Source organism: Poecilia reticulata, chromosome 3, assembly GCF_904066995.2.
Source record: "Poecilia reticulata chromosome 3, P_reticulata-male-v2, whole genome shotgun sequence".
NCBI lineage: Eukaryota > Metazoa > Chordata > Actinopteri > Cyprinodontiformes > Poeciliidae > Poecilia > Poecilia reticulata.
Genome location: NC_088832.1, coordinates 36537926 through 36554873, shown reverse-complemented (window position 1 = coordinate 36554873; position 16948 = coordinate 36537926). Strand labels below are relative to the sequence as shown.

Below are 16948 nucleotides of genomic sequence, written 5' to 3'. Positions count from 1 at the left end.
CTGCTAAAGTCGTGGCTCCGCATCACCCCGTAGTGATCGACTCCCTGCAGCTGCAGCGCCGCTATTCCCCTGCTTGGATCTGAGTAGCTGCCTCAGACTGCCAGGATCTCATCGTTCTCTCAGTCTCTGATACTCTCTGTCTGTTGCTAATGAGAATGATCGATCAGCCATTGTTACCATGGAGATCCTCCCTGCGGTTTCCGGCTGCGGGTTTTCCTGCTGAAAACACAGCGCTGCTGCTGCTGGATGTTATCAACCCTGTTCATTCTGCAGGTCCTTTATATACAGAGCAGAAACCGCTAAGATAAAAGCTAATTATGAAGTGAATGATACCAGATCTCACTGCTTTTGCAGCTGCTCCGTTAGCGCCGCTTCTCTTTCACGGTTATTTGCGCAACTTTACTTCGTTTCTCAGCAGCAAAATGCAGCCCATCGTTATTTATTGAAGATTTTACATTTCCAAAAACACAGGAATCTAATGTTTCGTTTCGTTTTGTACGTTTGGAAGCTCATTCCCTCTCACATAACCGGAAAAGCCGGGAATGGCGGCGCTTTGGACATTTCTCTGATATTCGGAAAAATATGGTTTACTAATTTTAGCATAACTCCGGTTATACTTGGCCTATTAACACAATTTAAAAACTGGTGTGTAGTTTATAATGTGCACTTTAAGCTCAAGTTGAAGGTGAGACTGAGGGAGGCGGAGTCTCGCTGCTACGCCGTAACAAACTAGACGTTAAAAAGCTATAAGGCTTTGGACCCCGATGGTTTAACGGGTCGATACTCGCAGATGAAAAGTCGATACTTTCCGAGGGCGGAAAATATCGATATATATCGCCGAATTGATTTATTTATACATCCCTAGTTCCACTGCACCTGCTGGGGCCTGAAGCGTGGGCCCCATGAGGGGAAACGCTGGTTTGGGTTGGAGGTGAAGTGAGTTTGGGTCAAAGGTTAGAAATGAATGGAAAGACAGAGACAGGAACCAGCAGCAGGACGTGATGTGGGCCGGTTCTGGTGGAGCCGGGTGACCTCCGGTTCTGAGCAGTCAGAACCGGAGGTCCGGTTTTAATAAACGTCAGAACTGTTGTGTGTCGGGCTGAAAAGTTGAGCTCAGCTTTTAGATCCAGAAGCGAAGCTGAAACGGGTCGGTTCTGGTTCAGACAGAATGAGAACCCAACATTCTCTGAGTATTTGACACAAATTCTTCCTGAGGTTTTCGGTCATCGTGTTGTTGACCTTTGACCCCAGATGGATCAGTTGGTGTGCAGGTGAAGCCTGGAGCGTTCTGACAGAACTTCCTGTGTCGTCCACTGAGGGGCTCTGGACTCGGACCCCTGCTGTCATGCAGGACGTTCTCGGTGACCCCGCAGCGAGGCTGCAGGTCAGAGGTCAAAGGCCTTGCTGTTTGGCTCGCTTCCTCGGTTTCTGAACGTTTTGCATTTTCATGTAAAGAAAGTGATTTATATGGAAATCAGTCCAACCTTTTCTGCTGCATTTTTCCTTTCACTAAACTTTCCATTAGTATTGTTGCATGCAGCAATCCAGCTGGTCCAGTAAAAATGTTTTATGCTTTTTGGTTGTCATGAAGAAGAACGTGCGACTGTGGGTCGTAGTTTATTGCAAACAGTGACATCACACAGGTGGCTCCGCCCCCTTGCTACTCAGATTTAAAGGAGCAGTTCACATCGACAGATTCAGAGTTCAGGTCAGAAGCAGGAGGATGAAGAGAGGCACAGCAGAGTAGAAACGACCTTTGACCTGGAAACCTCAGTGTTCTGCTTTCTTTGAACTGCAGTTCACAGTTTAGCCACCGGGCGTCGCCACACAGACGGCTGTGAAACATATATTGATCGAGTTTGAGTTACCATGGAAACCAGGAGACAAGGTTGCTAAGGAAACAGCAACAATAACATGTGAAGCACCTTGACCTGCTTTGACTAAACCCGATGAACAGCGTCTGATCTGATGGGGTTGAAACTCACAGGAAGTCACTTTGGCTTTCAAATTAAAAGTCATGTCCACCAATAAATACACACAACCCTCCACAATAAAAGTCCCTTTCCAACAGCAGCTGCTGTTTCAGGTCCGAACTCGGCACAGGAGGCTGGACCAGAACCAATGGACCTGGTCAGGACTCCAGAACGGGTCTGGACCCGCTCTGCGTCCAGCCGAGGACTTCGGCCGTCTCTCTGCTGGCGCGGCTGACGAACACGGACGGCGGCCGCGTTGATGCCATCTCAAACCTCAGCTGGGCCGCGGTTCTGCTCCCTTGAGAGGACGGGTTCTTCTTCCTGGTCTTGTGGAGCGCTGGATCGGGCCGGTCCAGACGGCGGTCCGGCTGGGGGCCGCGGGCCCCTCGGTCCAGACGGCGAGACGCCCCGGCGGCGTCTCCGGAGGACGAGGAGCCCAGCTTGGCCAGCGCCACGGGGATTTCCTCCAGGGACTCTGCAGAGTCCGAATGATACTCGGCCGGAGGGGCGGCGGCCTGGATGGGGCCCGGAGCCGGGGCAGGTCCTGGGGGGGCCCTCAGAGGGAATGCTGGGAAAGGAAGCCGCTGACCCAGGGAGGACTCTGCTGGAGAGTAAAAGGACAACATATTCAGAGGTCAAAGGTTAGGAACACAACTTTAGACGGACTCTTCAGTAAATACAGGGTCGTCTTCAGCCATGAAACTTAAATTCAACAGTTTTCCATCTTGTTTTGTTCTTCAAAGCTTTTCTGGACTTAATAATACTGGGGTTCCCAACCTGGACGAGCGATTGGACCGCCAATGCAAGGCCGTCCGCTCGCTCCAGCAGAGCAGAACCGCGGCATGCTGGGAGCAGGAACCTGTTGATTTTACTCCATGTTTCCATCCATTTTCTTATGTTTCTCTGCTGAAACTCCATAGACATAATATAGAGTAGACCCCGCATTGGCTGCTCCGGCGCAGGAAATATGACGGCCATCTTGGAGAGGTCGTCTCTCCTTCTTTGCTCAACCAAACAGCAGAAGATGCCTCAGCACTGAGGGATATTGTTGTTCTGATCGATGGACTATTGATGTGAGGCTCCACAGACAACATTTCACAAGTAAGATGGACATATTATTGTGTATATATTGTGATTATAATATTACTTTACTGTATTTATGTCCACCAGCGAGATACCAGCTAATATTAGCTACAGTGTTTGGTGTAATACGGGTTCAGCCGCTATGAAGGATAACTGAGATTCTGTACATCTAAAATAATTATTATTCTCTAACATTGACTTAGATTATCTGACACAAGAGCCTATATTAGAAATGAAACAATATAACATATATTATAACCTCTCCTTTATTGAGTGTGTCTTGCTAATTGCCAATAATTTCCATCTGTTGTTTATTCCATTTGCACAACAGGAAACTGATTGTCAATCAGTGTTGCTTCCTAAGTGGACAGTTTGATTTCACAGAAGTTTGATTTACTTGGAGTTATATTGTGTTGTTTAAGTGTTCCCTTTATTTTTTTAGCAGTATATATTATTCAGTATTAATCATTATTTGTGTTTGTATAGGTGTATAAATATGTATTGATATTACTAAATAATGTATTAAATAAATGATGAACGACTGTGTGCTTTGTAATATGCTCATTCTATTGTTATATCCACTAAGCATATTTATGCTGAACTATGTATTAAAAACATACTTAAATAATACAATTGTTAATAAATGTAGCTTTGATAGATGATTGAATATGGTTTACAGTAACAAAAAAGCGTGTTATGATCGATTAAATGATACGTCACTGTGCTGCTAAACACATAAGCTGAGTGGAGTGATGGACCGCTCCAAGATGGCCGCCCGCTCCAAGATGGCCGCCCGCTCCGCTCCGCTCAGCGTTATGTGAGGGTCCATTGGACATTGCGGACCTCTGATGTTGTGGTTACTGATGCCCTGTTAAATCCAAGAGGAGGTCATGGAGTGTGGAGGAGTTAAGATCATGCAAGATGTCGGAGGCAACATGGAGTCCTGCTTCTGCAGCGCCTTGGATCTACAGGAACTCGGAGGGTTAACTTTGCCCCAGAAATGAAGGTCTGGCTGATTTGATCATCAAATTTCAAATCAACACCTCTACAAATGGTGAACAATCAGATGTTCATGAATTATTTCTAGTTGTATTGATACATAGTTCAGTCCCTGATTTCCCTCTCAGAGCACCGACCAGCAGCTGGACGCCTCATCTCTGCTCGTTAAATGTTTTCTGTTTGGGCCTCTGAGCCGATCGGGTCTTCATCACGCTGGAGCTAGCTCGCTTTACACAGCTAGCTCCAGCGCCTGCGGGTCGGCTGGTACAAGACAGGTGAGCTCATACCTGGGGGCGGAGCTACAGGTGGGCAGTGCTCTCTGGTCACCTCCGCTGGAACCTGACGCCCCTTCTTCTTCTTCTTCTGTGGTATAAAAGAAAAACATGGAGGAGTGAGTGAACAGAACCAGAATCATAAAGAGCGGGCCAAACGGAGCAGGATGAAAACAACATGGTTCTGGTTCTGAGCTGAGATGAAACTGTTTGGGTTGTCATGATGGTGTGTGTGTGTGCTGACCTGTGTGTGTCGGTGTGTGTGTGCCTTCAGCTCTGTGGAGGCGGTGGGCGGAGCCTCCTCGTCATGGACCGGATTGGACGCTCTCCTCGCTCTGCCATTGGCCAGGAAACTGAAACAGAGGGCAGCTGGTGTGAAGATGCAGTTCCTGCTGTGACCACCAGGGAGCAGATTTGATCTTTTTTCCACATTTCTTGGAAAATTTCAGAGGATTTTAAAGTATCAGGTGAGACCCAGAGACTACTCCAGTCAGAGCAGCATAACTTCTACATATTAAGCTTCATTGATCAAGTCTAAAAAATACTTGGTAAAAAATATACTCAAGTACAGAATAACACATAAATTCCTGTCACCAGATACTTCTGTAAAAATTCTGGTATTTGGGTAACTAAAACCAGAATATTTATTTTCGACAATTTGCTGCCCTCGATGTTTCCTGTGTTTATTTTGGTCATTGTTGTGTCACTTGGTGTCCATTAGGGTTGTAGTGTTACAACAATCTCATGATACAATACGATACACGATATGCTGCAATCGATACGCTTCGATACACTTTTATGATTTTCTGAAAGGTTTTATAGGGACAGAGTGATTTTGGTGACATTTTGTGTTCCATAGACTTGGATTTCATCCGTTTTCAGTTGGATTTAATTAACTGAAAACTGATTAAAAGCATCAACTACACAATACCTGATTGGGGTAGGGAGGTGGGAAAAAGGCTTTTCTACCTTGGCTCCTGGAGTTAGCCGTGGCTGTAAGCCGTTTACTACAAGCTGCTGGGGTAGCGGCTCTGCCTCACCCCGTAGTGATCGACTGCTTGCAGCTGCGCAGCGCCGCCATTACCCTGATTGTTCTCTGAGTATCTGCCTCTCATCGTTCTCAGTCTCTGATACTGTTTCAGTTGCTAATATGCATGATCGATCAGCCACGTCGTCATGGCAACCCTCACTGCGCCCAGACTCCGGCTGCGGGTTTCTCCTTTTCGTCTTCCAGCTCCAAACAGAGCTGCTGCTGCGCGTTGATTCTGCAGGTGATCCTTTACATACAGAACAGAAACCAGAGATCACCAAAACCACTAAACCACTAAAACCACTAAAACCTCTAAACCCACTAAAACCACTAAACCCACTAAACCACTAAAACCACTGGACCCACTAAAACCACTAAACCACTAAACCCACTAAACCACTAAACCACTAAAACCACTAAACCCACTAAACCACTAAACCACTAAACCACTAAAACCACTAAACCACTAAAACCACTAAACCCACTAAATCACTAAACCACTAAAACCACTAAACCCACTAAACCCACTAAACCCACTAAACCACTAAACCCACTAAATCACTAAACCACTAAAACCACTAAACCCACTAAACCACTAAACCCACTAAACCACTAAACCACTAAAACCACTAAACCCACTAAACCCACTAAACCACTAAACCACTAAACCCACTAAACCACTAAACCCACTAAACCACTAAACCACTAAAACCACTAAACCCACTAAACCACTAAAACCACTAAACCCACTAAAACCACTAAACCACTAAAACCACTAAACCACTAAAACCACTAAACCCACTAAACCACTAAAACCACTAAACCCACTAAACAAACTAAAACCACTAAACCCACTAAACCACTAAACCACTAAACCACTAAACCCACTAAAACCACTAAACCACTAAAACCACTAAACCCACTAAACCACCAAGCGGACGCCACCAGTCGCTATGTTTCTACGCTCCTTCGTGGGGGGCGCCGATTTATGTTTTCGCATCCACCTGAATAATGTGTAGTTGCGCCCCTGCCCATGACATTTCAACAATATTATTTTACCTTTTATCTGGAAATAGTGTCTGTTTATTCTTGCCATACAGTCTCTGTATTAATTATTGCTCTAAAGGTCTTGCCATACCAGTTTATTCCTCTGTATTTACTTTAGTTTCTTAGTTTATTCTTGCATTTTGTTCTTCATTCATTTCCATTTAGTTTCCTTTGATTAGTTTTATCCTCTCTTGGTTTATTGCTGTGTCCACTTTAGTTTCTTTCCTGTTGCTACATTTATTTTATCGTTTATTGACCATCAGTAATCTTCACTCATCACCTGCTGCGCCGCCTCATCATCATGTTTCACATCTTGTGTTGATTTTTCACTGTTCAGCGTCGGATTCTCTGTTTTTATTAATTCACATCTAATCTAATAATTCACATCTAGTTTGTTGCTCCGTTTTATGTCCCGCTTCTCATGTTTCAGAATTTTGTGCAATGTGCGCAGCGGGTTTTTTTTTTCTCCCGAAGGTGCAGGGCGGTCGGGAAGCATATCGATGGGGAAAAGGCAGACTTTTAAAACAACGGAAACAATTTCGGCATTCTGATTATTGAAATTTTAAACTGCTGCAGTACCGTTGTTCCATCAAACCCGTTTCATGTCGGACCACTTGCAGCACCGGTGTTAACGCTATACGCTAACCCTAACCCTCGTAAAATGAACGCTCTCTATCGTGGTATCACCATGGAGGGATTTCTTTATTTAAATGGGTTTATTTTTCAGAGGGATACACAGTGAGGGTATCGTGATTTTAGTAATTACATGCTTATAAGAGCGATTTTCTGTTGTCCTTCCATGGAAGCGGGCAGCTTTCAAACGGAAATAAAACACTTTTTAATATAAATTGCTGCTTTGACATGATCACAGAACTGCCAAAACATATGTAGCTACATAAATACCAGACAAAGTGAATCACAGCAGCGTCATCAGCCGGTGTAACGCTGAACTGATGCGGAGCCATGAAGCTACAAACACTGAATAGAAGAAGAGCTGCCATCGATACAGCTGCAGCCAAGCATGGTTTAATGTTACACAATACAGTTTTACCAAGTTGCTCAAAGTCTAAACTGGTATTGTTGTGCATTTAAGGTGTGAAGTTTACCTTCAACTAAACGCCCCCCAAAAACATCCCAGCGCCCCCATTTTGTAAAAATGTCCGCCAGCGCCCCCTGCCGTCCTCTGAACGCCCCCTGGGGGGCGGTACCGCCCACGTTGAGAACCGCTAGTCTAACGTATCGATACTCGCGGATGAAAAATCGATAAATATCGTAGAATCGATATAATTATACAGCCCTGGTGTCGATGTGTGTCCCTATAACACACACTGTTTGCTTCCTGGGAGTCAGAGACAGCAGTCTCCATGGTAACAAGGACCCCCTGCTCTGGGCGTTACCTGGGGACCGGGTCGGAAGCAGCACAGGTGTCCGCCTTTCCCTGCTGGTTGTCCAGCTGGGGGTTGGTGTACCCCAGGGTCCCTGAGTAGTTCACGTCCTGTCGGGACAGCAGAGGCGTCAGGACGCAGCGGCAGGCTGGGCCGTTCAGGTGAGCAGTTCGTTACCTGGACGATGGACGGGCGTCTTCTCTGCTTAGCTGTGGCGGGTGTCCTCAGGTCTCTGCTGTCCAGGCGGTGGCGCTGTCGCACGATGTACTCATAGGTGCTGAGTCTGTTCCACACTGAGGAGACACGGCTCCAGGTGAGCCAGAGCGGCCGGCGGGGGACACAGGTGAGACAGGTGAGGCTCTTACTCAGGTAGATGTGGAAGCAGAGCAGGTGGCAGAGAAGCCCTGACGACAGCAGGCCCATCGCCATGGTAACGGCAGCCAGAACCGGGATGACGGCAGCCGCTGACCTGAGAGGAGCCACAGGAAGGAAGACGAACCACACACCTGTCTGATTCTGGACTGTGGACACAACAAACACATTCCGTCTCACACTCCAAGCTACAAGCCTTGTTCCACGGGGTCAGAGGTCAAGCCTTACCCAGGAAGTGTTTGTCGGTGCGCAGGTTGGACGGGTCCCTGAAGAACTCGACGAAGACGTAGGAGGCGAAGAGCAGAACCAGAGACACACCCAGCAGAGCGGAGACAACACTGTGGAGGAACAACCTGCAGGACAGGGGACACGTGAGGACACATGTCCTGCCCCGCCCCACTGCAGTGGGTCAGCCAATCAGAAGTCACAAAGAGGACAGTAAGACAGGTGTGACCAGCGTGGCGTCCAGATGGAGCAGTAAGGAACCCGGTGATTCCCTCAACAAGCTGCTGCATCTCAATAAGCCGGAATATTATACAATATAAAATACAATATAATATTATACAATATGAAGTCACACATCATATTCATCTTTTCAACACTTTCTTTATGATGATTTTCTTTTTCCAACCAATGAAAATTTCAGTCCAATAAAAACATTTTAATACCCAAATCCTGGCTCCTCCCAGCATTAGAGCCGGATCAGAATCAGCTTTTATTTCCTGACATGTTCAGGAGGACTTGCTGCTCCTCCTGATGATTTCTGGTGTTTGCACCTGCAGAGCTTCATTCAACCCGCCAGCTGATAGGAAACAGGAAGTACTCACTTGTAGTTCCTGCTGCCCACACAGTTGTTGAGCCAGCGGCAGTGGTGGTCGAAGTTAGCAACGCACTTGTTACAGGCGCTGCAGTGCTTCGACTTGGGTCCCCTGAAACAACACACACTCCAAGTGAAGTAAAATACTACAATGCCCAGAATGCAATGCAGCATGCCAGGTAGGACCTCGCTGCAGCAAACAGGAAGGGGCGGGACGGACCGCTGTCAGCCTCTTACCTTATTTTAAATGGGACCATTGCACTCCGGAAGTGAAGGGGGCGCTATTTCCTATACTCCCGTTTTTATTTTATTTTGAAATCTGTGATATATTTTCACCTTTAGAAGGATTTTCACTCTCAGGATGTATTTGAACTTCTGTCTTTTATTCACTTCAGCGCAGATCACAGCTTTTAACTAATTCTGTAGCTTTCTGTTTCTTCTAAATCTGCTTCTAGTCGCATCTTTCCGGACCTGCTGCTGCCTCTAGTGGCGTGGGGTGGTAACACAACTATAATTACATCACTAAATCAGAATACTGCATAGTCTTTATTATTTAATATTAATTCTGGCATTACTGGAACAGTAAAAGATAAATTATCTTACAAAACAACATTTTTCTTCCATTTTCTTAAGGATGTAGAACTAATTAAATGACAAACAATAGTTTTATACATTATGAATAATTTCTATAAATCTCCATCAGTTATAGGAGGAACAAAAGACATAAGGAGACATGAAAAACAACATGATTCATTATAATAAAATACCTTTTACAGCGTATATAGAGACATTTAATTGAGCAAAAGTCAATAAATGAATTAGGAACAGCAGAATAACCACCCAGGTTGTTAAACAGGTTTAGCAAAATGTTTATTATTGAGACTTTTTGTTGTAGAGTTTTATTTATACAGGAAAAAATAAGATGAAACTATTAAATCCATGAATGAGGAAATTTTCCTTTGACTCTAAAACGACTAGATGCGACTAGAAGCAGATTTAGAAGTAAACCTAAAGTTAAGAACTGTGATCTGCGCTGAAGTGAATAAAAGACAGAAGTTCAAATACATCCTGACAGTGAAAATCCTTCTAAAGGTGAAAATATATCACAGATTTCAAAATAAAATAAAAACGGAAGTATAGGAAATAGCGCCCCCTTCACTTCCGGAGTGCAATGGTCCCATTTAAAATAAGGTAAGAGGCTGACAGCGGTCCGTCCCGCCCCTTCCTGTTTGCTGCAGCGAGGTGGACTTGAAATCTGCTTCAGATGTTGGATGGCTGGGCAGCAGAGGATCATGGGAGGTTTCCTGTCCCAGGAGACATCAGGAGACATCCCATGATCTGGATTCAGCTCCCATCATGCTCCACCTCACAGGCACTGAACGCCACGTGGCCCCGGGCCGGTTGGAAGGAGACAGCAGCAGCTCTGTCCTCCATGTTTTGCTGATCATGGCGGTTTTATATGTTTTCTGAGCAGCAGCTGCGTGAGTCGGAGCTGAACCGGCTGACTGAGCTGCGGGGGCCTGCGGGGGCCTGCGGGGGCCTGCGGGGGCCTGCAGGGGCCTGCGGGGGCCTGCGGGGGCCTGCGGGGGCCTGCGGGGGCCTGCAGGGGCCTGTGGGGGCCTGCAGGGGCCTGCAGGGGCCTGTGGGGGCCTGCGGGGGCCACTCCGACCTCCTGAGGCCGATCTAATGACTCCCTAAGCGGTGGAGCAGGTAAACACACAGGCCGTTACTCACACATCCACCTGGCACAGGTAGCAGTGGCAGTTCTCGATGACGTGTGCGTGTTTGGAGCGGTCGAAGGCGGGAACCGGCCCTCTGTCGCTCCTCATCCTCACGTTGAGGTCGGCCGGGTCGACGGACACGGCCAGGACGTGGACGCACAGGTGGGACACGAACAGGATGCCGGTGCACTGAGGGGCGGTTAGGGATCAGCAACAGGTGGAGACCAGGAGCCGGACTCGGCCGCAGCGGCTGAGGTCCCGCCGTTTCCTGCAGCTTTTTGGTTTTTGTTGCTGCGTTTCTGTTACTAATGTTTGAAAATCATGTTCAAAATTCTGCTCATGTCAAAAAAACACAATTTTACATTTGTAGTGTTTCCATTAAAGAAGAAAGGACGTTAATAACTTTGTTTACTAGTCGTTAATTTACATGAGATAATAATCCAGCCGCTCGCGCTCATCACCATCAGCCAATCAGAGGAGTCCCGCCTACTCAGGAGCCAATGTAGCGGCGTTTTGGGGAAACTGAGATTTTTCAAAACAGTTATGAATTCAACAGATTGAAATGACATAATGAAGTAAATCTGTGACGGAGCCAAAAACCCACATCCTCCTCCTGCCACTTCCTGTCTCGTCTTCTGCGTTTCCACCAGTGGTAACATCCAGCTGTTGACCGTCTGACTGTTTCCATTGCAGTTTTGAAAATAAATCTATTTGAATGCAGCGGAAAACCACTTCATCCCAAAACTTTTAAAACTTTTTATCAGAACCAGTGTTTTCAAAATTGTTGTTTCCATTAAAGTTTATTTTCATAATTTTTGTGTAATTCTGTGGATACAGAATTCCAGCTGCAAACTCCGGATCTCCTCTGGAAGATCAGGAACGCCACTAAACCCGACCCTCTGCTCAACCGATCACAATCTCAACAAGAGGCACGGGGTGACGCGGTTTGACCTCTGACCCCGGCCAGCAGCAGCAAGGATACGATGTAGCCCGCGGGGACCCAGTGCGGCGGCAGCAGCGGGACGAACACGCCGAAGCCGGTGATGGCGAAGTAGACGTAGAGCAGCCAGGCCAGCAGCTGGAAGGGGTGAAGCGGCCAGCTCCAGCCGTTGGTCCGCGAGCTGAGCGGCACCTCGGAGAGCCGGGGGTCAGGGGTCGGCGCCGTGCGGTTCGGGTTCCTGCCGCACACCTCCATCCCTGAGGGGGGGGCATCATCAGTCTGAAGCTTCACCCAGAACCAGCATCACTAGATCCGTTTAGCTGCTGGTTCTGGGATCACTGGTCTCATTACTCTGGACTGGTCCAACTGGTCAGTGGTTCACATCTGGAGCTCAGACGATTGTTGGAATAATCACCAATAACTCTACCTCGGTGTTTTTCAACCACTGGGCCGCGGCACACTAGTGTACCGTGAGTGATCGTCAGGTGTGCCGTGGAAATGATCCAATTTCTCCTGCCGTATTTTCCGGACTATGAGCTGCTACTTTTTTCTACACTTTGAACATACAGCTTTTCTGTGGATTCTTCTTCAACCACCAGGGGGCTCTATAGCAGGAAGTGAATCATTGGAAGTCAAAGAAGAACGTTTCATTTAGAACAAGCCCATGCTAGCAGCCATGCTAGCAGCCATGCTAGCAGCAGGCACGACGGAGAAATGTTTTCAAACTCGTATGATGCAGCTCCTAAGTTTAAGGCTGTCGATCTGGCGGGACAGGAGGGAAATGGAGCCGCTGCATGTAAACTCGTTGTGAACAAAACCGGATCTGGAGACGGAGAACTGCGTCCTTAATATGTCCAGCAGTCATTAGGACGCAGCTCTCTGCTGCCCTCTGCTGGGTCCTAATGGGAAACCGAGAGCAGCAGAGATACCAGCGGCCTGCAGCCGCATATGCTACATATGCTAGTGCAAGTAGCTACATGCTAGTGCAGGAAGCTACATGCTAGTGCAAGTAGCTACATATGCTAGTGCAAGTAGCTACATGCTAGTGCAAGTAGCTACATATGCTAGTGCAGGAAGCTACATATGCTAGTGTACGTAGCTACAGAGGCTAATGCAAGTAGCTACATGCTAGTGCAAGTAGCTACATAGGCTAGTGCAAGTAGCTACATGCTAGTGCAAGTAGCTACATGCTAGTGCAAGTAGCTACAGAGGCTAGTGCAAGTAGCTACATGCTAGTGCAAGTAGCTACATAGGCTAGTGCAAGTAGCTACATAGGCTAGTGCAAGTAGCTACATATGCTAGTGGGGGTAGCTACATATGCTAGTCGGTGTAGCTACATAGGCTAGTACGGGTAGCTACATATGCTAGTGCAAGTAGCTACATATGCTAGTGCAGGAAGCTACATATGGTAGTGCAGGAAGCTAAATAGGCTAGTGCGGGTAGCTACACATGCTAGTGCGGGTAGCTACATATGCTAGTGGGTGTAGCTACATAGGCTAGTGCAAGTAGCTACATATGCTAGTGCAGGAAGCTACATATGCTAGTGCAAGTAGCTACATATGCTAGTGCAGGAAGCTACATATGCTAGTGCAGGAAGCTAAATAGGCTAGTGCGGGTAGCTACAATGCTATCGGTAGCTAATAGCAGGGTTAGTACATAGCTAGTGCAAGTAGCTACATATGCTAGTGCAGGAAGCTACATATGCTAGTCGGTGTAGCTACATAGGCTAGTACGGGTAGCTACATATGCTAGTGCAGGAAGCTACATATGCTAGTGCGACTTGAAGAAATGGCCGCATTTCGTCAAGTCGCCATCCCTCCCCGCATTAGCTGTAGGTTGCGGTAAACCGATATTGTCACATTTAAGCTTTGATCGCTGGTGTTCCCACATATTTTATAGCCTAAAAGCTCTGACGAAAGCCGGTTTGCGTCAGGGTAACATGTAAACAAATGGCAGTTCCGGTGTTACGTCAATCCGCGTTTCCCCATCAGATCCGGTTCCCCTGCGTCTTCTTGCCGCTCCGCCCACGCGGCGAAATACGCGCGTGCTCGTGCTGAGCACTGAGAAAGCAGCGCGTTGGGAACTACGGACACCGGGAAGGCTCAAACAACATGTTTCGGCAAAGTTGTGACTTTCTTCACGTTTTAGCGGGAAACTAATAATAATAACAACAACAATAGTAATAATAGTGATGATAAATACATATATATTATTACTATTATAAATGTATATATATGTTTAGTTATATATACATATATATATTTATGAAATAAAAACAGGGAAATGCATTTTAATGCTCAATATGACCCATCAGATACCGTCCCTCCCCCTCTGATGGGTCATATTGAGCATTAAAATGCATTTCCCTGTTCATATATATATATATGACATATATGTATTTATCATTACTATTATTTTTATTATTGTTGTTGTTATTATTATTAGTTTCCCGCTAAAACGTGAAGAAAGTGACAACTTTGCCGAAACATGTTGTTTGAGCCTTCCCGGTGTCCGTAGTTCCCTACGCGCTGCTTTCTCAGTGCTCAGCACGAGCACGCGCGTATTTCGCCGCGTGGGCGGAGCGGCAAGAAGACGCAGGGGAACCGGATCTGATGGGGAAACGCGGATTGACGTAACACCGGTGTTGTGTGAAATTCTGCCCCCTGTGTCCGGAGCGCGCATTGCAGCCAGAGAGGTGGATCGGGAGGATCTGATCATTTTCTCTATAAAAACAACAAAAACTCCTCATATAATCATGTCAATGTTGTAACTTTTAGTTTAATCGGCAGCTGTCAAAATAAAAAAGTGAATAAATAAACGAGGTTTTGTGTTATTTCGAAGAGAATCTGATGTTTTTCCAGCTTTTGTCTCGTAATCCTGACAGTCGGTGAACAAACAGGTTTATAATGTTTCATTTGTGATGAAGGAGGGAAGATGGCCGACAGCAGGGCACCGAATAAAGACTTCCTGAGATCAGAGTGTAAACTTTATGGTAAATCAGGTCAAATATGACAGATTACTGGATTAATGTCTAGGATGTTGTCACACATAATAGTTTTGAGAATTTGTTAACAGTTGCTTTTAATTTCTCAGGGTTATGGAGGAGAGAGGATATTTCAGCCGCCTGATCAAATCTTCATAAAATGGAAGTGAATTAATTTGTTACTTATTAAATGATGTTTATTTCAGTTTGCAGAGAAACTCAGATCATTTCAGGTGGATTTTCCACTGCAGCAGCAGGTCAGACATCACTGACAATTATTAATTATTATAACATTAATATTATTATTTCAAGTGTTAATGGATTTTTTATCATGATTACTATAATTTGTATGTTTTGATAAAATATGTAGCCAAAACCTAAAACATCAACATGGAATATGAAGTTATTTAAGAAACTTAATAATTTCATTTCCTGCAGTTATTAAAAGTTGATGCGGGTCAAGAAAACCCCCAACGTCCTGCACATGAGCAACATCAGATCAAATGATCACTTTAAATCTGGATCATTCTCCTCTTAAACTGTTTCTGCCTCAAACGGCTCAAATATTTTATTTCCCTCCTAACTTTGGGAAAAAGGAGCAAAAGTTTTCAAACCTGCAGGATGAGAGGAAAGAACTCGTTTCTTTAGATTCAGAGAATAAAGTGGATAAAACTGATAAAAACCTGTTTCTGTAAATCTGCTCCACCAGAACCGGCCGGGTCCGGGTTTTAGCTCCACCTGGTTCATATTCTGAAAAATAACCTCCAATTAATCACCTGTAGCATCAGCTATTGATCAGCTAATCAATAATTCATCAGCCGATCAGCTACAGATGATCCATAATCAAATCCTGTTTGGACTTTTAGATTTAAAAATAATTGTTTATTTGCTTTAAGGGTTGAAGCTGCAGGTCCAGTTCCTTCACTGGACACAGAGCTGGCATGGCAGCATCATGCTGAGGGATTTACAGATCCGACCGCTGCTGCATTGGCCCTGGTTCTGGTTCTGGTTCTGGTCCTGGTTCTGGTTCTGGTCCAGGTTCTGGTTCAGGTTCTGGTTCTGGTTCTGGAGGTTCTGGTTCTGGTCCTGGTTCTGGTCCTGGTTCTGGTTCTGGTCCTGGTTCTGGTTCTGGTTCTGGTTCTGGTTCTGGTCCTGGTCCTGGTTCTGGTTCTGGTCCTGGTCCTGGTTCTGGTCCTGGTTCTGGTCCTGGTCCTGGTCCTGGTTCTGGTTCTGGTTCTGGTCCTGGTTCTGGTTCTGGTCCTGGTTCTGGTTCTGGTTCAGGTTCTGGTTCTGGTTCTGGTCCTGGTCCTGGTCCTGGTTCTGGTTCTGGTCCTGGTCCTGGTCCTGGTTCTGGTTCTGGTCCTGGTTCTGGTCCTGGTTCTGGTTCTGGTTCTGGTCCTGGTTCTGGTCCTGGTTCTGGTTCTGGTCCTGGTTCTGGTCCTGGTCCTGGTCCTGGTTCTGGTTCTGGTCCTGGTTCTGGTTCTGGTGGTACTCTCCACTGTCACCACATGCTTGGTGCTGGGTTGATATAATCATCTGATTGTTCTGGTAATAATTAGAACCGAACTGGACCAGAATGAGACCAGTGACCCACTAGAACCTGACAGGACATGGACCAATAGGAAAGTCCCCTGACGATGACGTCAGGATCAATAATCCATAATGAACTGATTTACAGTTGGACATATTTCATAGCGCCGCTGGTGTTTCATCGTTAAACCACTAAACTGAACAGTGAGGCGGATCCTCTAGTCGAACCGAGCCGGTTCTGGAGGCAGCTCACCTGGCTAACACGACTGGTCGGGTCTGGGTTTCAGGTTCGGTCCGCGGCGCCTCATCTCATCCCGCATCCCTGGGTCGGTCTCCGAAAGGAAACGGGCTGCTGTGCGGAAGAATCGGGTCAGAACCAGGCCAGGCGGTCCCGGCCCGGCGGCTAGCTCCGCTCCATCCCGCAGCAGAGCCCCCCGTCCGGGAGAGGCACCGAGCTGTAGCCCGCTCTGTGGTCCGTGCTAGCTGGCTAGCTAACCTCAGGGCGCCGGACTGAGCTCCCGGCACCGGCCACCGAACTGTCCGGCTCGGCCACCGAACTGTCCGGCTCGGCTGAGATCCAAACCGCCGCCAGAAATCTTATGTCTTTTATCAGGATCAGTAACAGAAATGCGCCTCGGTCCGCCGTTCCGCTAGCTGCGCTCCTGCAGCCCCTCACCGTCACGTAGCCTTGTACGCCGTTTCCTTGGTAACGCTCCAAACCTGCTCCTATTGGTCAACGTCAGCCAGGACCCGCCTAGCGACGTATGACGCATCGGGGTGATCAATTCTGGATTAC

At 46.8% G+C, this 16948-nt stretch overlaps 2 protein-coding genes across 6 annotated transcripts in view; both read right to left on the bottom strand.

Annotated features, from left to right (window-relative positions):
• Positions 1-1465, bottom strand: part of tppp3 (tubulin polymerization-promoting protein family member 3) — an 18729-nt gene extending 17264 nt beyond the window's left edge. For both annotated transcript variants that reach the window (XM_081605717.1, XM_081605718.1), the window contains exon 1: positions 1-1465. This exon is cut by the window's left edge and continues 801 nt beyond it. The gene's annotated coding sequence lies outside the window, so the exon portion shown is untranslated.
• Positions 1466-1601: 136 nt separating this feature from the next.
• On the bottom strand, positions 1602-16904 carry zdhhc1 (zDHHC palmitoyltransferase 1). Of its 4 annotated transcripts, none has more exons than XM_008402694.3 (12): positions 16406-16904; positions 15306-15372; positions 11682-11896; positions 10713-10888; positions 8989-9090; positions 8390-8514; positions 8155-8310; positions 7973-8082; positions 7802-7899; positions 4572-4680; positions 4343-4418; positions 1602-2577 (listed from the first exon to the last, which is right to left on the bottom strand). In XM_008402694.3, the coding sequence occupies exons 2-12, from the start codon at positions 15367-15369 to the stop codon at positions 2132-2134; spliced, it is 1677 nt and encodes a 558-aa protein (XP_008400916.2). In that variant the 5' UTR covers positions 15370-15372; positions 16406-16904; the 3' UTR covers positions 1602-2131. The 4 variants fall into 4 exon arrangements, with proteins under 4 accessions (XP_008400916.2, XP_008400915.2, XP_017158845.2 ...); XM_008402693.3 differs by having other exon boundaries at positions 7967-8082; positions 16406-16903; XM_017303356.2 differs by having other exon boundaries at positions 1602-2574; positions 7967-8082; positions 16406-16903.
• Positions 16905-16948: the final 44 nt, after the last annotated feature.